The 23359-nt window shown below is 40.5% G+C and overlaps 3 protein-coding genes across 3 annotated transcripts; 1 reads left to right on the top strand and 2 right to left on the bottom strand.

The window, feature by feature from the left end:
* Positions 1–633: 633 nt before the first annotated feature.
* LOC104217243 (uncharacterized) lies at positions 634–6458 on the bottom strand. Its single transcript, XM_009767436.2, has 8 exons — positions 6066–6458; positions 5901–5968; positions 3072–3138; positions 2775–2929; positions 2618–2688; positions 1880–1948; positions 1663–1763; positions 634–1139 (listed from the first exon to the last, which is right to left on the bottom strand). The coding sequence occupies exons 1-8, from the start codon at positions 6348–6350 to the stop codon at positions 849–851; spliced, it is 1107 nt and encodes a 368-aa protein (XP_009765738.1). The 5' UTR covers positions 6351–6458; the 3' UTR covers positions 634–848.
* Positions 6459–7558: 1100 nt separating this feature from the next.
* On the bottom strand, positions 7559–16885 carry LOC138874584 (uncharacterized). The gene is made up of 4 exons (XM_070153301.1): positions 16832–16885; positions 11850–12059; positions 8585–8924; positions 7559–8268 (listed from the first exon to the last, which is right to left on the bottom strand). The coding sequence occupies exons 1-4, from the start codon at positions 16883–16885 to the stop codon at positions 7559–7561; spliced, it is 1314 nt and encodes a 437-aa protein (XP_070009402.1).
* A 537-nt stretch (positions 16886–17422) lies between these two features.
* Positions 17423–22002, top strand: LOC138874580 (uncharacterized). Its single transcript, XM_070153298.1, has 8 exons — positions 17423–17584; positions 17869–18135; positions 18334–18469; positions 19486–19717; positions 20033–20146; positions 20260–20572; positions 21233–21319; positions 21829–22002. The coding sequence occupies exons 1-8, from the start codon at positions 17423–17425 to the stop codon at positions 22000–22002; spliced, it is 1485 nt and encodes a 494-aa protein (XP_070009399.1).
* The last annotated feature ends 1357 nt before the right edge of the window (positions 22003–23359 follow it).

The following is a 23359-nucleotide window of genomic DNA, read 5'->3' as shown; positions in this document are numbered from 1 at the left end:
CGACAACCTCTATTTGATCTTCCCTTAAAAAATTGAAGTATCAACTGCCTAAAAGAAAAGAAACCAATACTTATTTTCCAAAAAAAAAAAGTACATCTTTTCAGATTAGTCTAGTGAAGATATAATACCTGATTAAGAGACATGATTTAGCTTCACTTTGTCAAATTGTTTCCTGGTCAAGGTAAATCAGGTTTCTTTCCCATGCTATGAATTCTTTTGAGAAACTTCAACTTGTCTCATTAGTAAAGATCCAGGAGTTCATAATAATATCTTTTTTGAGCTTTAGTTTAAGTGTCTTAAAAACACACCTGCTAACTAATTTTTGTTTTTCCCTGTATGCTACTCCCTTCGGTTCACAATAAGTGATCAATTTGCTTTTTCATTTTGGTTCAAAATAAGTATCCAGTTATTTAATCAAGAAAGAATTCAATTTGTTTTTATAAAATAACCCCTATGTACATATCCCTAAAAAGTTTTCTTACTCCTCACATTAAATGCTTAATTAGGGGTAGTTTAGTCATAGTAGATATTTTTGTATAGAATTTAGTATTTTATTAGTAGGCGTGCTAAAAGCAAATTGGTCACTTATTGTGAACCGGAGGGAGTAACACGCTAAAGTAATACAAGATGGAGTTATCTCCTAATGAAACTGCCATTTCACTAATTTGCCATTCAATGAGTACAAGATATAAGCACCAGACAAGTACACAAAACTGCACTTATTACAAAAGAATATGCCATGCCCATCCCTCTATATCAAAAGGTAAAGACGACACTAAAAATCTGCATTAAAAGGAAGAAAAAAATAAAAACGAATAGAAGGTGGGAAAACTAACCCCCCAAAGAATCTAAAGATCGATGGGTTGAAAAGAGATGGCATTTTTCTTATGTACCAAATACCCAACAAAAATGGATACACCAAATGAAACGACAGATAAGAGAAAAGCAAAACCACTGGTAGCATCCCAAGAGCTTCTTGATACCACTTTGACGCCTGCAGATGAACCTGGAGGAACATCTAGGGGTACCCAATCACAGCTAACAGTGTAATGTCCTGATCCGTGCCATGGGTTTCCATCCGCTGGGTACCAAAACGCAGCTGAAAACTTGCTCGTCTGACCAATAGTGAATTGCACATCCTATTTACACCCCAAAAGCAAACTTGAGTTATGCAATCATGTTTTAACATTACTTTTGTCTCTAGATACTAATCAAGTGAAAAACATGCATGAAATAGCGCGCTGACGGACGTGTTAAGAATATTGGAGATAATATTGTGTATCAATTAGGATCGATTAGAATTAATTAGGTTGATTCTTTTCTGTAATGATGTACATAGTCTATGATCTTCTTTCTTATTTTAGAACTTGTATACTTCACTATTTAAACCCAGTAACTTGAGAGAATAATCAAGTAGTGTTTTCTCTCAATTTTCTCTTCCTTGTTTCATTCCTCACAAGATATTTTGTTTAGTCTCCTATGAAATAAGAGCAAAATTCATTTTCCTATTTCCTTTTGCATCTCATTAACGATGCTTATATACACGTGGTGAGTCCACCTGTGGTGGTGGGACATTAGAGTGTATATTAAATGCCAAGGTTACTAATGCATGACTAAATTTCATTAAGACTTGAGACGAAAGGCATCACTGTGATAGAATACCTGCTGAAGACGATCCATGGTTCTCAGGGCCCTAGAAAACTCAAAATAGAATGTTCCCTTCTGACCATTTGTTGAATAAGGACTGTCTTCGTCAGAATAACCTGTCAATAGAAGACCATTTGAGAAATGAAGAGGCCAGAAGAAGAACCAACTTTACAACATCATTATGAAGGATAAACGAAGAAATCCAAGATTTGACAAGGGTGAGAGATGTTACCTGAATGGGTCGCAAAACTGCTATGCCACCATGCACCCCTCCAGTCATTCTGGGCAGCAGTATCATTTCCTAAGAATAAGATATAAGGCTAAGTACTAACAAAGTCAAGTCAAAAGTCGGAGGTCAAGAATGTAGTGTCCTGCTAAGAATTTAGCAGAAACAAGATCTCCGAAAATCACAAGAATTAAGTGAATGCATATAATAGTCGAAGAAGAAACTGATGCCCAATTTGTGTATGTTAAAGTCCTCTTTCTTAACAGACCAATTCTGAGTCAACAATGAGGGACTAGGATGAATGCAAGGATTTCTCTGCCTTCAAACTGGCTTAGACCTAATGATGCACATCCATCTGATATTACATTTACCATGGTAGCCATCAGACATGCCAAAGATATTCTATCTGATAATTGATTTATCCTTCAAGTTACATGCATATATTCATTTCATCGGAATGTTATTTCCCCTTTAGTCACCTTGCAGAACATGCCACCAATTCTTTAGGTTTATGGTAAGTGTCAACCATATCAATTAAGCTCAGCTGTAAATTTTGTGACCTCAGTAATCAGTACTTGCATCTATAAAAATGATTTCAAGTTTATTTCTGTTCCTCTTTTCCTTTACTTCACTCCCTAATTACCAAAAACAATCAAGATTCAAGTATTAATTGATAGGGGATGAATATATAATTCAAGTTAACATTTCATAGATTGATTGCCAATAACTCCAATGCATTCTTACCTGTAGGACTAACTCCATCCAGATTCTGACAATGTGGGTTCCAAGCATACAAATCAACCAGATGACCAAATCTGTAAACCATGTGAACAGAGTAAAGATAATTTGGAGAATTTTGCAAGTGTTAATGAAACAAGATAATGGTGTATACAATATTTACCTGTCTCCCCCATTACCATCTCTGTTGTCAATAGGGTTTCCACCATACAATCTACCAGGGATAGCATTTCCAATCGAGAAGTGCATGATGTCAACTTCGTAGCCACGACAAGTCTTGTTGTTGCATGCATCAGGTGATTGTTTACACCCACCCATCTATTCAAACAATTTTAATCTATATCTTAGGCAATAAAAGATACCAAACAGAGATATATGAAAGCTGTATTTTTCTTTTTCTGGAGGGACATTTACTGCATTAGCAGTTAGCATAACCCGTAAATGAATGATCACAACTTACATTATGATATGTGGCACTCTCACCAACTTGAAACATCAGTGCTACAGATGGACAATTCTTGTCATTTCTGCATGATTAATAAAGAAAACATACGTTCTTTTATGGAAAAGAAAGAAACCTTAAGCATAGTGGAATGAAATAAACAATATAATGCAATTAAGTTGATAGTATGTTGCAAATCTTGTACAAGCACCTTATAGAAAATATGAAGTATCTCAGACATAAAATATAGAGAGTTGCCAAAACATAAATATAGATAGTTACCCATTCATGTAACACAGTGAAACTTTCACTGGCAATGAGACCACTCAGAGCAGTTTCATTAGCAAAACTCTTGAAGCATGCATAAATCAGCTTATATAGACCCCAGTTCACTAAAGATGAGGAAATTAAAGGTGCATGCTTTCCGGTTAAATAACCTGTAACAGACCATAACGTGTATTCTACATGCATTACCTTATAGAACTTTTATTGTATCTTGTACACATTCCGTGATGTACTTAAGCATCAAAAGCAAGATAGCATGTCCATTATTTCTATGTAGATAGCATGCAGACACTTTTTTTTTATAACCATGGTGTCTGGGCTAGCTTGCACGCACCTTGACTAATTCCACGGGATATCTGCTATCTCCTACCAGCACAGGTACCAGGTAACTGATGGGAAGAAATTACTGAGTGTTCTATTTGCCTTTGCTGGGATTTGAACCTTGAGACCTCATAGTTCTCAACCCAAATTGGCCACTAGGCAGACACTTCTTTAAGTGTGCATTACAAGTCTCGAATACCTCGACCAAACTTCATATATTTCATCCCATAAGAAGAAAGTTATTCACTAAAAATCAAAACCTTCCTCCTTCCTTACGAGAGGGAAAAGATCAAGCCACATACACGTGTGTGTGCGCGCGTTTGTGGATGTGCATGCACGCAGTTTTAAGAGGTAACTGCTCATACTTTTATGACCAGGTTTGACAAAAGATAAGGAAAGATAATTATGAGGGTGATGTAATATTTTAGTTGGCTGTAGGTATTTTTAAAATGATTGTTAAAAGGTGTAAGGAAGGTTCAGTTAACATCATATCAAGTTCCAAACTGTAACTAGGACGACTCAAGTAAGGAAAGAAGTGGCCATTCTTTGACTAATTAGGAAAGAGGTTCATAGTGAGGGTGCAAGCGCAAGTCTAATTATACATTTAGAATGGTATGTCGTACATATTTAATGTGTCACTAATTATAGGCTACGAATATGAACTAGCAGAACAGCAAAAGAAGAGAAGATTCAAAACTTTGAGTTTACATACGAGACCTAGAAGAGGTCTATGTGTGGATTTAGAAGTTGGATTCGTCATCATATAAATCTTAGTTCGAGGATACGGGTAGTAGAATGGGTACCTGCGTCTAGAAACAGCTAATAGACATATAATGCATAACAAACTCTAAAAAACACCAGATACCCCTCTTAGATTTCATTAGCTCTCTCTCAATGGTTTAGTAACCATTGCCTTTTGCTCTTGGTTAACTCCCTGATCTAGAATAGTTTTTTGTACTAAGAGTTAACCAAGTTTTCTATTGTAACCTTTTGCATCTTCTTGATGCCTATAATGCAATACCTTACTTCATAAAAAAAAAAAAAAACACCAGATCTACAGTCAATAAGAAAACCTAGATGATTATAATATCAGGAGTTAAAAGAATTCCAACAAGCCCGCAGATTTCAACTTTCCAGTAAGTTTCTTTTTGTCCCACTCGAACTCCTTGTTATTAAGGAGTATTGACCAACAAGAAGTAGGAATGCTAATTTACTTAGGAACACAGTTCCATTTTTACAGTAAATAGAGCAAGCAACAAGATGTATATAATCCTTCAACTTCTTCTAATTATGGAACTTACCCTTTGGCTATCGAGTTCTATTGTAAAATTCATTTTATTTCTTTATTAGCAACTCTCTCTGGGTTTTTTTATTGGTTTTTCCATGAAAAAGAACAACTAGTCTTTGACATGAATTGAAGTAGATTTCTTCCTCTGGCACTCCTCCATAAATTTTCTTAAAAACATGAGGGGATACATAAGGTTTCATTTTCACTGAACCACTTATTATTGAGCCTTGAAAATTGTGATAGGTGTGCATTGTACAATAAAAGGAAATATAATGACCTTGTTCTTTTATCGATCTCAGGCTTCCATAATACGTTACCACAGTGCTAAAGCTGTAGCTTCTGAAACAAAAGATCCATAAATTCATACTGAGCACTACAAAGCCACTATTTGCACGAAAAGGTTTTCTATTACACTTACCCCAGTATACATGTAAGATATCAGAAATAGGATATCTATATTCTTCTAGGCACCCTTTCTATACAATAAATCAACTTGTAAATTTCAGGCAATTGTTTTTCAAGTTTCTTTCATGAAAAAATCTGTTTTAGGAAAAGTCTCTTAAAGCTAAGAAGTAGCAATGCATTGATTCACCCACATGAAAAGAAAGAAATTATAAATTGCTAACGAAGCATAAGCTGCCATGGCTATCATTTAATTCCTTTTTTACCAGTTTAAAGAGACATACACCACCAAACATTTGCTGTGTGATGATAGCATTGTATTATCTCAAAACAAAATAAAAAATGACTGGATCATTTAGAGAAACCGTATGAAAGATAGTTATTAATTTTCCTCCATAAGAAGCAGCAATCTCTAAAACTGGAATATTTGTAGCACAAGAAGTACTAATCAGTAATCACAAATTGAATACTAAAATCCCACAAGTGCTGCAAATCAAGAGTATGTACTTCAATTATACAAATCATAAGAATTTTAAACAAAATCAACTCACCCTTTCTTGTATAAATACTCTCCATCTACTTGCAACAAGAAGTAGACATCTTTCCCATCATGCAAAGCCTAATTAAGAACAAAATCAACAACCCCCAATAAGCAACTAAAAAAGAAAAAACGAAACCCCATTTCCATAATTTTCAAAATAGACAAATAAAGGTACCTTAAGGGTCATCTTTCCCCCTTTGTATTCATGGTCATGATCTGGGTCAAGAGCAGGAAGGAGAGAGAACTCAAACCCATCAATATTTTCCCAATCATCAGCGTGGCCGTCAAGGGTTACGAGTCCAGGCCTGAACTCGGCAACAACTCGGGATTCCTCATCGGCTTCGCAATGCCAGTCGCCGGATTCTTGATGGGAGGCTACAAATTGGATCCAGCTGGTACATCCAAGAACCACAAGTGTTGAGACTAAGAAGAGTTTAAGGTGGAGCAGGGGTTGCCCCATTTTATTGGAAAGGCTGAATCTTTGAGAAGAGGGAAGAGATTGTTGTTAAGTGGGGTTTTGGAAAAATGAGGAGTTGACTCAACTGTAGAGACAGCTGCCATGGATGATGTTCGTTAATATTACTACTGCTAATTTGTAGTAGTACAAACGAACAAATTGTAGATTAGTCGTACAACGCTCTTTCTGGGATGTTTCCTTCCTTCCCTACACGTGTGTTTGATATCACTTTTATTTTCTTAAATTTCTTTTTCATTTTCTTAGGCCTCATTTGATTTATTTTTTTTAAATTAAGAATTCTAAATCTGAATACATATTTAATTATCAAGATGTGTATTAAGATTAATACAACTGAATCTGAATACATATCTAAATATTAAGATGTGTATTAAGATTTGAATAACAACAACAACAAACCCAGTTTGATCCCAACATGTGGGGTATGGGGAGGGTAGTTTGTACGCAGATCTTACCCCTACCTAATGCAGGTAGAGAAGTTGTTTCTAATAGACCCTCGGCTCAAGAAGGGCAAGAAGAGGAAGAGGAAAGCAAGGAAGGAAGAAAAATGGAAGAGAAAAAGGGAAGATAAAGGATAAGTAGTATCAAATAATAGCAAGGTAATATAATACCTGAGGCGAACAAAATCACATATCATAATAAAAATCTAAGAATATGAAGGGACATGCGCGCTACTAAGCCTATCGGTAAACACTATAAACTACCTACTAACCTTCTACCTTAATCCTCGACCTCCACACCCTCATATCAAGGGTCATGTCCTCAGTGAGCTGAAGCAGCGCCATGTCCTGCCTAATCACTTCTCCCCATTACTTCTTAGGCCTACCTCGACCCCTTCTCAAACTCTCCATAGCCAACCTCTCACACCTCCTGACAGGGGATTCAATGCTTCTTCTCCTAACATGTCCGAACCATCTCAGTCGCAACTCCCGCATCTTGTCCTCCACGGAGGCTACTCCCACTCTGTCCCGGATAGCTTCATTCTTAATCCTATCTCGCTTGGTACACCCACACATCCATCTCAACATCCTCATCTCTGTTACTCTCATCTTCTACACGTGGGAGTTCTTGACTGGCCAACACCCAGCCCCATACAGCATAGCGGGTCGAACCACCACTCGATAAAACTTACCCTTAAGTCTTAACGGCACATTCCTATCACATAGGACACCAGAAGCGAGCCTCCACTTCATTCATCCCGCTCCGATGCGATGTATGACATCTTCGTCAATCTCCCTGACACCCTGGATAATAGACCCGAGATACTTAAAACACACTCTTTTGGGGATAACTTGACCATCAAGCTTTACCTCTACGTCTGCATCATGGGTCTCACTGAATTTGCACTCCAAGTATTCTGTCTTGGTTCTACTTAGTTTGAAACGTTTAGACTCCAAGGTCTGTCTCCAAATCTCCAACCTCGCATTAACTCTGCTACGCGTCTCGTCAATCAACACTATATCATCAGCAAATAGCATGTACCAAGGCACCTCCCCTTGGATGTGACGCGACAGTACATCCATCACCAAGGCAAACAAAAATGGGCTAAGAGCGGATCCCTGGTGCAACCCCATCACCACAGGGAAATGCTCTGAGTCACCACCCACAGTCCTCACCTGAGTCTTAGCATCATCGTACATATCCTTAATCACCCTAATGTACGCTACCGGGACGCTGCAAACCTCCAAACACCTCCACAGGACCTCCCTCGGAACTTTATCGTATGCCTTCTCAAGGTCAATAAATACCATATGCAAATCCTTCTTCCTTTCCCTGTACTGTCCACTAATCTCCTTACCAGATGAACCGCTTTTGTAGTCGAACGCCCCAGCATGAATCCAATTTGATTCTTGGAAATAGACACACACCTCATCACCCTGGCCTCCACCACCCTCTCCCAAACCTTCATAGTGTGACTCAATAATTTGATACCCCTATAATTGTTGCAATTTTGGATATCACCCTTGTTCTTGTAAACCAGAACCATCGTACTCCACCTCCATTCTTCGGGCATCTTTTTGTCTTAAAAACAACATTAAACAAACCAGTGAGCCACTCCAAACCTGTCCGCCCTGCGCTCTTCCAGAATTCCACCGGGATTTTGTTTGTCCCCGTTGCTCTGCCCCTTCACATGTTACGCATCGCCCCTTCCACCTTCTCTACCGTAATCCGCCTACAATACCCAAAATCCCGCCGACTCTCGGAGTGCTCTAACTCACCCAGCACAATGTGTCTATCCCCTTCCTCATTCAACAGTTTATGGAAGTATGTCTGCCACCTTCTCCTAATGAGTGCCTCGTCCATCAACACTTTGCCATCCTCGTCCTTGATGCACTTGACTTGGTCTAAGTCACGGGCTTTCCTCTCCCTCACCTTGGCCAACCGGTACAACCTCTTGTCCCCGCCTTTGTCCTCGAGCTCCTCGTACAAACAAGCAAATGCTGTGTTCTTAGACGTCGTAATTGCTAACTTTGCCTCTTTATTCGCCTTTATGTAACACTCCCGATAAGTCCTTTTTTCCTCCTCGTTTGTACTCTCTACTAGTTTCAAATAAGCAGCCTTCTTTGAAATAGATAATTAAGATTGTTTATTATTTAACATTTGAATGTATAGAATTTATCTTTATTTGAAAATTAATTACATATAAAATTTAAATAAAATACTAATTAAATTAATATTCTGTCGATAAAATATATATTATTTTTAAAATATGGTAATTAGTGGTGGTAATGGATAACGGAGGTGCTTGTGAATGTCGACTAGAGGCGGTGGTTGGCAATGGTTTTGGTTAATAGTGGTGGTTCTGGGTAGCAGCTAGTTGTGATTGGTAGCGATGACGATTATGGTTGAGGATGGAGGTGGTGTGTAGCGCCCCGGGAAAAAAAGTTTCAAAATGTTATACGGTTATTAAGAGGTCCGACAAGTGCTAATTATATTTATCTGTATGCGAGTGTTAATTAATAATATGAAAGATATCCCATGAATAAAATAACAAGTGCATGAGGTGTATTTGAAGTGATATAGGGCCTAAAGAGAGCCCTTGGGACAAGTCAAGTTGGAAATTACATGATAGATTAAAGTTATAAATGAGCACGCGCAAGACTTAACTTTAGACGAGCATATCTAGATATGTATAAGGAGTTATGTGGTGAATAACCTATCAAATGAAAGCTCTTTGCGTCTAGTTTCTAACTCTTCAAACCGTTTGTTATTTGGATATTTCTACATAAAGTTGTGATCAAATTACCAAAGGCTGACAGTGAAGTACTGTCACAGCATCCGGGTCCGGACTTGGAGGAGGAGTGAACTGGAGACGCGAAGCATCTGGGGCAGCATCTGAAACCTAGAAATTTGGGCTTATAAGTACATGGTCGGGGAGAGAGACTATTTTGAGCTTTTGAGGTTAGGGTTCTTGAGGTCAAGATGTGATTTTAAACTCAAATCAAGTCCAACCAACTAATGTTAGTTGTTAACGATATTTTAGGTTGATTCTTACTCAATATACATGAGTTCTAATATCATTCTTACATACTAATATTATATTTCATCATCAAATCCTCATAAACACAAATATCACCAAAGTTGTAATTTTTCAAGATTGATCTACTAGAGGTAATTCTAATACTTCAAACTCATTTATTATGAGTAGTTAGAAGTATTTGTTATAAGTTTTAATGGTTGAAAGATTGGATTATAAAACTCTAGTTCATGGCATGAATAATATTTTTAAGAAAATGAGAGAGAAGATGAATAGTATTCTTGGAAATGAAATTGATGAATACAATGAACCTATGAAATTATTTGTTAGCAAAAGTTGAAAGTGATCAACTAAGTAATCACCCGAATTGTATATTTTGCAAGTGTTGATTATGGACAACGATGAATAGTAACTTGGTGGCATTGGGCAATGATATAAAGATCATTAATGACTTCGAATTGGTATTAAATTTATAAGAATGAAGTTGAATATGCTAGCATGTGAATCTATTGGGCGATTGAGTTGTTGGAGGCTTGTAGCCAGCTTATGAGCCATTAATGAATATTAATCAACACTTTAGGTTATATTTTGATGTAATTAGGATATCTAATTGTAGATATTGACTTGTTGGTGATGTTTGAGCATTTAATTAACAATGGAACAATGAAAGAGAATTGAAAGCTTGTGAAAGTTAATAAAGCGAAAGCGAGGTCAGTAAATTAAAACTTACTCTTCTTGAGGAATTTTTTCTACAAGCATGTTTCGAGTTAATGCTGAAGTTATTTACAAATGTACTTTCATGCTTGTAGGGACAAACAAGCGCAAATGTTCCATGTACTAAAATATTATGTTACATATGTAATCATGTTGTTTTATAAAATTTTATTTTAAATCTTGTTAGCAAAATGACACGTAAGGTAAATGTATAAGTTTTTATCAAAATTTACATGTTTATAAGAGTATACATATTTCAGTGCTAAAGATAAGTTTTTATGAAAAGTATTTTTTTTGAAAATTGATAAATGAAATAGCACTTGCGATATCTTTTTAAAAATTGATCTTAAATAGCTAAAAGATTTAACATTTAAAAGGTTGTTCATTTAATTTTTGTTCAAGTGGTTTAGATTTTCTATTAATGTTGTGATTTGATAAAAATAAATCCTTTGAGGCTATTAAGCTATGAATCTATTTTTGGAATGTCAAATATTTTGGGAGTAACTAGTGGTGACCACCGAGATTGGTCGAATGTTGAGTTCATTACCATAAAACTACATGTGCGGTGTAGGGACACATTCCAAAACTAAGCCGAGGTTTGTGGGATAAGTCCCCCAAGTAGGAAAAATGTGCTATATTAGCGTGGCAGTCGATTCGTGTGGCACTGCGATAAGACGATCCGAGCAAGTAGGGTATATGATATTTGTCGTTAGGTTGATCACCTAGTTGACCTTGTTCACATGTCGGTGTTGATATAGTACTTCTAGTGAAAGGTAAAGAATAATTTTCTTATGTTTAGGCCTAAGGAGATGAAAGTGATTTCAATGACTTAAAGCAAATTTAATGATTTCGTATAATTTTATTTAAAAACTTAGATGGATATAAATGTTTTAAAATTTATATCGTGAGTTATATTTTACTTTTTTGATATAAATTTTTCCAGTGATCTGGGTGTAGTTGTATTCATGAGAAAAACAACAAGAGGGGGCTTGACCTTATCTCAAAATTACAACACACGAACAAGCAATTGTCCTTCAAAAAAGGATGGCCTTAAAGCAAAAAATTAATTATTCAACCATCTCACCAACTAAAAAGGACTAACTAACGAAGAAATTAGCCTTGTCGTATCTTAGCCTAATGTAGGCATATGAAAATTTTCCTAACATGAAGGAGCCCTTCGCACCTCTAGAAAGGTCCTTGAAGGTGTTATAGAAGGAGCCTTGTTGACTATTCTTGGCACTTTTCGCTAGATAATTCGCAACACTATTAGCCTCCCTAAATCAATGACTTACTATGACATTAGCTTGACTCAACATTTGAGACATGTCCATGATAATATGAAGCAACTTGTAATTGTTGGCTTGTTTGTCAATAATCATCTGAATGACTTCGAATGAATCAAGTTCCAATGTGAAATCGTTATAGCCATTTTGCGTACACAATTCTACACCTAATTTAGTTGCTTGTGCTTTTGCTATGATATTGTTGTTGCAGTTGGCAGGCTGGGAAAATGATAAAGATCACTTATCTTTTATTTAAAATGATAAAGATCATGAATTGATAAAATTACTTATCGTTTTATATCAAATATTAGTGCACTATTTTTATAAAGCGTGTACCAAGAACTTAAATTAGAGAGAGTCCATGACATTTATTGAGTACCATGGTGGTATACTCTGCCCTTAAGGGCTCCTCTTTAGGGTCCGGCTTTCTTTACGTATTTCAGGATGAGGTGTGGCATATAATGTGTATGATCACATAATTTTTGACCATATTAAAAAAATTAAAAAAAAAAACTTTTAGCATTTTTAATAAAGAATGAAAAAATGTCACGACCCGACCGGTCGTTTTGCTTTCTAGAATTTTGTTTCCCTAAATAAAACTTTCGTACTTACTTTTACTGATTTATGACTTGCGGGGATGGTTGGTTCGGGATTTGGAAGAGTTTGGGTTGAAATCGGAACACTTGGTTCCTTAAGGTTGGCTTAAAAAGCCAAGTTTGACTTTGGTCAACATTTTGAGTAAACGATCTCGGAATCGGGATTTAACGATTCCAACAGCTTCGTATGGTAATGTCGGAATTGAGTGTATGTTCGTATTTGGTTTTGGATGACGTGGGAGCGTTTTGGCGCATGATAGTGAAAGTTGGTTCTTGAAGTTTTTACAGAAGTCCTTTAAATTTGGTTTGGAGGGGGTTTTAGTGATATCGAGGTCCAAACGGAATTCCAAGATCGGAAATAGTTATGTAATATAATTTAAGACTTGCACGCAAAATTTGGTACCATTCTGAGTAGTATAAGTACGTTTCGGCGCATTGGAAGTAAATTAAAGAACTTGAAGTTCATAAGTTTGATACAATTGGTTTTAGCGTGTGATTCCTAATTTTAATATTGTTTCGAGTGTTCCGAAGGTTCGAGCGAGTCCATTTTATCATTCCAAACTTGTTAGTATGTTCGGGTGGGACCCTGGGAGCCCCGAGCATCAATCGGACGAGGCTCGAACTAAGTTGAAAAATTTGAGCAAGAGTTGAAGCTCTAGCTTCTTTCATAACCGCACCTGCGGTTGGTCAGCCGCAGGTGCGAGCCAAACATCGTAGAAGTGGCCAAGGAAGGGCAGCCCAAGCACTGCAGAAGAGACTCATTTTCACAGAAGTTGGACCGTAGGAGCACGACCCGTCCGTAGGTACGATGCCATCTAACCCAACCTACTTCTGCAGAAGCAGACCATTGTCTGCAGAAGCGGGGGCGCAAATGCGGCCCAGTGACCGCAGGTGCGAAAAAGCTGGAGGTAGTCCACGACGATGCTATTTGGGTGATTGTGGATCGGCTGACCAAGTCTGCGCACTTCATTCTTGTGTGTATAACCTATTCTTCAGAGCGGTTAGCTGAGATTTTTATCCGAGAGATTGTTCGTCGTCATGGTGTCCCAGTTTTCATCATTTCAGATAGAAGTACTTAGTTTACATTGCAGTTTTGGAGGGTCGTGCAACGCGAGTTGGGTACTCGATTGAGTTGAGTACAGCTTTTCACCCTCAGACGGACGGACAGTCCGAGCGCACTATTCAGATATTGGAAGATGTATTGCGTGCTTATGTCATTGATTTCGGGGGTTCATGGGACCAGTTTCTACCGCTCGCGGAGTTTACATATAACAACAGTTATCAGTCGAGTATTCAGATGGCTCCATATGAGGCTTTATATGGGAGGCGGTGTAGATCTCTAGTATGTTAGTTTGAGCGGGGCGAGGCCAAGCTTTTGGGTACAGACTTGGTACAGAATGCATTGGACAAGGTGAAGGTGATTTAGGAGCGACTTCGTACAGCTCAGTCAAGACAAAAGAGTTATGCTGACAGGAAGGTCCGTGATGTGTCTTACATGGTTAGGGAGAAGGTTCTACTGAAGGCTTTACCCATGAAGGGTGTTATGAGATTTGGGAAGAATGGCAAGTTGAAACCTCGGTTCATTGGGTCTTTCGAGGTGCTTCGGAGGACTGTAAATGTGGCTTATGAGCTTGCTTTGTCACCTAGCTTGTCGGCGGTGCATCTGGTATTTCATGTTTCTATGCTCCGAAAGTATGTCGGCGATTCGTCTCATTTTTTGGATTTCAGCATGATTCAGTTATATGGTGATTTGACTTATGATGTGGAGCCAGTGGCTATTTTGGAGAGGCAGGTCCGAAAGTTGAGATCAAATGATATAGCTTCAGTGAAAATGCAGTGGAGAGGTCGGCCCGTGGAGAAGGCTACTTGGGAGATCGAGCGAGAGATGTGGAGTATATATCCACACATGTTTGAGGCTTCAGGTATGTTTCTAGACTTGTTCGAGGATGAACATTTGTTTAAGAGGGGGAGGATGTAACGACCTGGCCGGTCGTTTCGTGAATCATAGCCCTATTTTCCCATTTTTGCTTCTTTATGTGTTGATAAGTTGTATTGTGTCGTATCGGGTTGGTTGGTTCGGGTCCGGAGTGGTTCAGGAGTGGAATGAGACACTTAGTCTCTTATTTAGAAGCTTAAGTTGGAAAAATCAACCGGATGTTAACTTATGTGTTAATATTCTCGAATGTGAATTCTGATGGTTCGGTTAGCTCCGTTAGGTGATTTTGGACTTAGGATCATGTTCGGAATGTAATTTGGAGGTTGATGGTAAAATTAGGCTTGAATTGGCGAAATTGGAAATTTGGCGTTTTTCGATCGGCAGTGGAAATCTTGATATCTGGGTTGGAATGGAATTCCGGAAGTTGGAGCAAGTTTATAGTGTTATTTGAGACGTGTGTGCAAAATTTCAGGTCATTCGGATGTGATTTAGTAGGTTTTGGCGTCGTTTGCGGAATTTTAAAGTTTGGGGGTTCTTACGCTTGAATCCGAGGGTACTTTGGTATTTTAATGTTGTTTTCAGTGTTCTGAAGGTTCGAATAAGTTTGTATGTTGACATATGACTTGTTGGTATGTTTGGTAGAGGTCCCGAGGGCCTCGAGTTGATTTCGGGTGGTTGACGGATCAAGGATAGAATTTGGAGGAATGCTGAAGATTTCCTTCAGCTGTCATAACTGCACCTGCGGAGTGGGGACCGCAGATGCGGAGAGGGACAACAAATGCGGGATTTGGGAAGCTGAAGCAAGACTGCAGGTGCGGAAGGAGGAGCACACCTACGAGACCGCAGGAGCGGGTATTGGACCTCAAAAGCGATTTTGGGCGGTTAAGTGAAAACCGTAGATGCGGTATTTTTTACCGTAGAAGTGGTCCCGCAGATGCGGGTAAAGGGCCGCAGGTGCGAGATGCCTGGGCAGAAAGTATATAAGGAACCCTTCGCGAATTTGGCCATTCTTCACCATTTTTCATTAGGATTTTGAGGCTTTTGGAGGGCTTTGAAGAGGGAATCAAGGGGATACTCATTGAGGTAGGTTACTTGAGCTTAATACTTGTGATTATGGTAATTTTCAGTTGTTTAAGCATGAAATTAGTAAATTAGGGATGAAATTGAGGGAATTTTGATGAATTTAGTATGTATAGACTCGTGAGTGAAAGGAATTTCTAGTTTTGTAATTTTTGTCGGATTCCGAGACATGGACTCGGGGGCCGGGTTTGGGTGAATTTTGAGATTCTGGTATAAATTGATAGTTTTTTGTAAGGAATTGATCCTTTGGCCTATATTGATAACATTGTATTGCTTTTTGTTAGATTCGGGACGTTTGGAGGCCGATTTCAGACGAAGGGCATTGCGGAATAGGGATTTGACCGTTTGAAATAAGTAATGATTGTAAATCTTGTTCTGAGGGTATGAAACCCCGGATTTCACATCATTTTACTATTGTGAGGTGACGCACATGCTAGGTGACAGCGTGTGGGCGTGCACCATTGGGATTATGACTTGTTCCGTCCCGTAGCAACTATAAAGTTGCGTATTTGACTAAAAACTATTTGATACTTATGTGTTTTAGAAAGAACTACTATAAACTGGGCTGACGCCATATTTGGACCGTGTGCCAAAGCTGTTTGGACCTTAGAGGTCTTTTCATATTATCCTCTCATTGTTTTTATTTAAAAATCTATACTCAGTTATGCTATGTTTACTGATTTCATAACTTAGTCTTTATTACTCCATTTTGATGCATAAAATGATATTTTCGGCTTAGCACCCTGTTTTACTGATAGCCCAAGTGGCTTGAGAGGTTTTTGACTGAGTGAGGTCGAGGGCCTGTGTGGTGAGGATATTATGTGATCGGGCTGCACGCCGCAACATGTTGTTACTGATTCATGATTATGTGAGGTCGAGGGCCTGATTGATTATGCCACGAGATGGCTTGTTATAGAGCTTGGGCTGTAGGAGCCCCTCCGGTGTTTGTACACCCCTAGTGAGCACGGGTACCCTGAGTGAGTGATATGATGTTTTGCCGGAGGGGTTGTTCTTGATTCATGTTGTGCCCGGGGGGCTGTATACGAGTGACTGTGAGGTTTGCCCGATGGGCTGATTTTGAGTGATGTTATGCCCGAGGGGCGGTTTATGATTCATGTTTGCTCGTGGGGCTGTTTATGACTTTCACCACTTCTACTCTAAATTGCATTGAACCTCTGTTGAAACTATTGAAAAATATCTTTAAATGGTTTTTTTACCGAAATTGGATTTTGAACGAGATGATTTGACTCATATACTGATTTGAATGCATGCTATACTTACTGATATTTCATGACGTTGATTTTATATGTTTCTTACTACTCATCCTTTATTTACCTTTATTACTTACTGAGTTGGCATACTCATATTACTCCATGCACCTTGCGTGCATATCCAGGAGTTGCTGGATGTGCTAACGAGCGTTGATCTTTCATTCGTCGTGGATATTTTGGAGTTGGCAAGGTAGCTGCATGGCGATCGCAGCCTTGCTCTTATCCCTCATATCTTCCTATAAATATTAATAATAGATTTCCAGATTGTATTAGTCTTAGCATTTTCAGACAGTTTTTAGTAGATGCGCATGACTTGTGACACCCTGATGTCGGGTTTTTCTTTCTGCACTTAGTTATTCAGACTTATATTATAAAGTTTTATTAATTACTAGATTAAAGAAATCTTTATTTTGGCTTATCGTATTATTTTGGTAAAAGAGTTGGCTTGCCTAGTTCCATGTTAGGCGCCATAACGACATGGTAGATTTGGGTCGTGACAAGTTGGTATCAGAGCCTAGGTTACATAGGTCTCACGGGTCATGAGCGGGTTTAGTAGAGTCTTGCGGATAGGTACGGAGACATCTGTACTTATCTTCGAGAGTCTGCAGAACCTTTAGGAAAATTCCATATTCTTGAATTTTTATCGTGCGAATCCATTTATTTTGGTAACTAAACTTCTATTGTTTCATTCTCTCATAGATGGTGAGGACTCGCACTACCAGGCAGGGTGACCAGCCACCAGTACTACCAGTTAGGCCCGCGAGGGGTCGAGGCTACGGTCGAGGTCGTGGTAGGGGTAGGGGTGCAGCTCGCGTAGCAGCTGGGGCAGCACCTGTAGACCCTCCCGTTGTTCCAGATCAGGTCCCAGCCGCAGATGCTCTAGCGGGACCAGCTCAGGCACCCCATGTGCCTATTGTGTTTCCTAGACTTCAGGAGGCCCTAGCTCAGATTCTATCAGTGTGCACTGGCCTGGCTTAGGCAGTCTCAGTTACTACGGCCGCAATTACTTCTCAAGCCAGGGGAGGCACTCAGACTCCCACCACTCACATACCTGAGTAGGTTGTTCAGGGACTTTAGACACCGGGGCACCTCCAGCTCAGCAGTTTGCAGCTGCTCAAGACTATGTAGCTCTTGTTATGCCATAGGACGAGCAACACAGATTGGAGAGGTTTGGGAGACTCCAGCCTCCATTATTTAGTGGTGATGAGGGTGAGGATGCACAGGGTTTCTTGGACAAGTGTCAGAAGATGCTTCAGACCACAGGTATTCTGGAGACCAGTGGGGTCTCATTCACTACTTTCCAGTTCTCTGGGGCTGCACTTAGTTGGTGGGAGGCTTACGATAGGCGTAGGCCGGTTGGCGCAGTGCCTCTTACTTGGCAGCAATTCTCCGTTCTCTTTCTGAAGAAGTTCGTACCTGAGTCTCGTAGAGAAGAGCTGCGCAGGCAGTTCGAACAGCTTCGCTAGAGTGATATGTCTGTTACACAATATGAGGTGTGGTTCTCTGAGTTGGCTCGTCATATGGTCTAGTTGGTTCCCACAGACTGAGAGAGGATCAGGAGGTTTATAGATGGCCTCGATTTTCAGTTTCAGTTGCTTATGACCATATAGAGGGTGTCTGGTACCACTTTTGATGAGGTTATCGACATTGCTCGGCAGATTGAGATGGTTCGTGGTCTGGAGAGGATTGAGAGGGAGGCCAAGAGGCCTCGTGGTCAGGGTGGATTTAGTAGTGCTCTTCATGGGGGTTAGTTTCAGCACAACAGAGGTCATCCATTTAGACATGCTCAGTCAGCTCGCCCAGTTCACCATGGTGCATCATCGAGCCATGGTTCTCACAGTTCTCATCAGTTCCATTCATCACTTAGTGTCCTCCCAACCCAGAGTTCATCCCGCGCTCCATCAGTTTAGGGCTCCTCTATGCCAGGTTCTTCTACTAGTCATTCCGGTGCTAGGGGTTCCCTTCAGTCCCCGTCACCAGCACTAGGGGGTTGTTATGAGTGTAAAGAGTTGGGGCATATGTGGAGGCAGTGTCCTTATCATCATAGGGGTCCGCCTCAACAGAGGAATCATCCATCGACTTCAGCACCAGTTACTTCACCACCCACCCACCCAGCTAGGGGTGGAGGACAGTCAGCTAAGGGTCGCCCTAGAGAGGGAGGTCGATCAGGTGGTGGTCAGGCCCATTTCTATGCACTCCCAGCCAGACCATATGTTATTGCTTCAGATGTTGTTATCACAGGTATTGTCTCAGTTTGCCACAGGGATGCCTCTATATTATTTGACCCTGGTTCCACTTTTTCATGTGTGTCATCATATTTTGCTCATTATTTGGATATGCCCCGTGAGTCTCTTGCTTCATCTGTTCGTGTATCCACTCCGGTGGGCGATACCATTATGGTGGACCGCGTATATCGGTCATGTGTGGTGACTATTGGGGATTTGGATACCCGGGTGGACCTTTTATTGCTTAGTATGGTTGATTTTGATGTGATATTGGGTATGGATTGGTTGTCTCCGTGTCATGCTATTCTAGACTGTCACGCTAAGATGGTGACGTTGGCTATGCCGGGGGTGCCATGGATTGAGTGGAGAGGTTCGACGGATTATGTTCCCAGTAGAGTGATTTCATTTTTTAAGGCCCGGCGGATGGTTGGGAAGGGTTGTCTTTCTTATTTGGCCTTCGTGGGGGATGTTACGTAGAGACTCCTATCATTGATGCAGTTACGGTAGTGAGGGATTTTATGGATGTGTTTCTTGTAGACCTATCGAGCATGCTGCCGGGCAGGGATATTGATTTCGTTGATCTAGTGCCGGGCACTCAGCCCATTTCTATTCCACCGTATCGTATGGCACCGGCGGAGTTACAGGAATTGAAGGAGCAGCTTTTGGAACTCCTTGATAGGGGTTCATTCGGCCTAGGACAACCTTGGGGTGCGGTTGTTCTATTTGTGAAGAAGAAGGATGGCACGATGAGGATATGCATTGATTATAGGCAGTTGAAAAAAGTCACAATCAAGAACAAGTATCCTTTGCCTCGTATTGATAATTTATTTGACCAGCTTCAGGGAGCGAGAGTGTTCTCCAAGATTGATCTTAGGTCAGGGTATCACCAGTTGAAGATTAGGGACTCGGACATTCTTAAGACAACTTTTAGAACCCGATATAGTCATTATGAGTTCCTCGTGATGTCTTTTGGGCTAACCAATGCCCCAACAACGTTCATGTATTGGATGAACAGCGTGTTTCGGCCTTATCTATACTCGTTTGTAACTGTATTCATTGATGATATTCTGGTGTACTCGTGTAGTCAGGAGGAGCACGTTGAGCATTTAAGAGTTGTATTACAACGGTTGAGGGAGGAGAAGCTTTATGCAAAGTTCTCCAAGGGCGAGTTTTGGCTCATTTCAGTGGCGTTTTTGGGGTACGTGGTGTCTAGTGAGGGTATTCAGGTTGATCCGATGAAGATAGAGGCGGTTCAAAGTTGGCCCAGACCGTCCTCAGCCACAGAGATTCGCAGCTTTCTTGGGTTAGCAGGTTATTATCGTCGGTTCGTTCAGGATTTTCATATATTGCATCACTCTTGACCAAATTGACCCAAAAGAGTGCTCCTTTCAAGTGGTCAGATGAGTGTAAGGCGAGCTTTCAAAAGGTCAAGATTGCCTTGACTACAACTCCAGTATTAGTTTTGCCATCAGCTTCAGGCTCTTATACGATATATTGTGATGCTTCTCAGGTTGGTATTGGGTGTGTGTTGATGGAGGAGGGTGGAGTGAATGCTTATGCTTCTCATCAGTTGAAGCCCCATGAGAAGAACTACCCTGTTCATGATTTGGAGTTAGCTGTCATTGTTCACGCGTTGAAGATTTGGAGGCATTATCTCTATGGTGTGTCTTGTAAGGTGTTTACTGATCATCATAGCCTCCAGCACTTATTCAAATAGAAGGATCTCAATTTGAGGCAGCGGAGATGGTTGGAGCTGCTAAAGGATTATGATATCACTATTTTGTACCATCCGGGGAAGGCCAATGTAGTGGCCGATGCTTTGAGTAGGAAGGAGGCGAGTATGGGCAGTCTTGCATTTATTCCTGTTGGGGAGAAACCTATTGCGGTTGATGTTCATGCTTTGGCCAATCGGTTCATGAGGTTGAATATTTCGGAGCCCAGTCGAATCCTAGCTTGTGTGGTTTCTCGGTCTTCCTTATTGGATCGTACGAGAGAGCGTCAGTATGATGATCCTCATTTGCTTGTCCTCAAGGACAAAGTTCAGCACAGTGATGCCAGAGATGTGTCTATTGGTGATGACGGGGTATTAAAAATGTAGGGTCGGATATGTGTGGCCAATGTAGATGGGCTTCGGGAGTTGATTCTGGAGGAGGCCCATAACTCGCGGTATTCCATCCATTTGGGTGCCGCGAAGATGTATCAGGATTTGAGACAATACTATTGGTGGAAGAGAATGAAGAGGGATATAATGGGATTTGTAGCTTGGTGTCTCAATTATCAGCAGGTGAAATATGAGCATCAAAGAGCGGGTGGCGTGCTTCAGCAGATAGATATTCCAGAGTGGAAGTGGGAGCGGATCACTATGGATTTCGTAATTGGACTCCCACGAACTTTGAGGAAGTTCGATACTATTTGGGGGATTGTGGATCGGCTGACCAAGTTCGCGTACTTCATTCTTGTGTGTACTACCTATTCTTCAGAGCAGTTAGCTGAGATTTATATCTGAGAGATTGTTCGCCTGTAAGGTATCCCAGTTTCCATCATTTCAAATAGAGGTACTCAGTTTACATCACAGTTTTGGAGGGTCGTGCAGCGAGAGTTGGGTACTCAGGTTGAGTTGAGCATAGTTTTTCACCCTCAGACGGACGGACAGTCCGAGCGCTCTATTTAGATATTGGAGGACATGTTGCGTGCTTGTGTCATTGATTTTGGGGTTCATGGGACCAGTTTCTACTGCTCACAGAGTTTGCATATAACAACAGTTATCAGTCGAGTATTCAGATGGATCCGTATGAGGCTTTATATGGGAGGCGGTATAGATCTCCAGTAGGTTGGTTTGAGCCGGGTGAGGCCAGACTTTTTGGTACAGACTTGGTACAGGATGCTTTGGACAAGGTGAAGGTGATTCAGAAGCGACTTCATACAGCTCAATCAAGACAAAAGAGTTATTCTTACAGGAAGGTCCGTGATGTGTCTTACATGGTTGGGGAGAAGGTTCTACTGAAGGTTTCACCCATGAAGGATATTATGAGATTTGGAAATAAGGCCAAGTAGAGCCCACAGTTCATTTGGCCTTTTGAGGTTCTTATGAGGATCGGGGAGGTGGCTTATGAGCTTGCTTTGCCACCTATCTTGTCGGGGGTGCATCCGGTATTTCATGTTTCTATGCTCCGGAAGTATGTCAGTGATCCATCTCATATTTTGGATTTCAGCACGGTTCAGTTAGATGGTGATTTGACTTATGATGTGGAGCCAGTGGCTATTTTGGAGCGGCAGGTCCGAAAGTTGAGATCAAAGGATATAGCTTCAGTGAAAGTGCAGTGGAGAAGTCGGCCCGTGAAGGAGGCTACTTGGGAAACCAAACGGGAGATGCAGAGCAGATATCCACACCTGTTTGAGGCTTCAGGTATATTTCTAGACCCGTTCGAGGACGAATAGTTGTTTAATAGGGGAAGGATGTAACGACCCGGCGAATCGTTTCATGAATCATAGCCTCATTTCTCCAATTTCTGCTTCTTTATATGTTGTTCAGCTGTATTGTGTCATATCGGGTTAGTTGGTTCGGGTCCGAAGTGATTCTGGAGTGGAATGAGACACTTAGTCTCTTATTTAGAAGCTTAAGTTGGAAAAGTCAACTGGATATTAACTTATGTGTTAATATTCTCGAATGTGAATTCTGATGGTTCGGTTAGCTCCGTTAGGTGATTTTAGACTTAGGAGCGTGTTCAGAATGTAATTTGAAGGTCCGTGATAGAATTAGGCTTGAATTGACGAAATTGACAATTTAGCATTTTTCGGTCGGCAGTGGAAATCTTGATATCAGGGTCGGAATGGAATTCCGAAGGTGATTTAGTAGGTTTTGACATCATTTGCGGAATTTTGAAGTTTTGGGATTCTTAGGCTTGAATCTGAGGGTGCTTTGGTGTTTTGATGTTGTTTTGAGTGTTCCGAAGGTTCCACTAAGTTCGTATGTTGATATATGACTTGTTGGTATATTTGGTAGAGATCCCGAGGGCCCCGGGTTGATTTCTAGTGGTTGACGGATCAAGGATAGAATTTGGAAAAATGCTAAAGATTTCCTTCAACTGTCATAACTGCACTTGCGGAGTGGGGACCGCAGATGCGGAGAGGGACAGTAGATGCGGGATTTGGGAAGCTGAGGCAAGACCGCAAGTGCAGAAGGAGGTGCGCACCTGCGAGACTGCAAGAGCGGGTATTGGACCGCTGAAGCGATTTTGGGCGGTTAAGTGAAAACCGCAGATGCGGTTGTTTTTACCGCAGAAGCGGTCCCGCGGATACGGGTAAAGGGCTGCAGGTGCGAGATGCCTGGGCGGAAAATATATAAGGAACCCTTCGCGAATTTTGGCCATTCTTCACCATTTTTCATTCGGATTTTGAGGCTTTTGGAGGG

Source organism: Nicotiana sylvestris, chromosome 1, assembly GCF_000393655.2.
Source record: "Nicotiana sylvestris chromosome 1, ASM39365v2, whole genome shotgun sequence".
In the NCBI taxonomy this organism is placed as follows: domain Eukaryota; kingdom Viridiplantae; phylum Streptophyta; class Magnoliopsida; order Solanales; family Solanaceae; genus Nicotiana; species Nicotiana sylvestris.
This window is presented reverse-complemented; position numbering and strand designations above follow the sequence as displayed.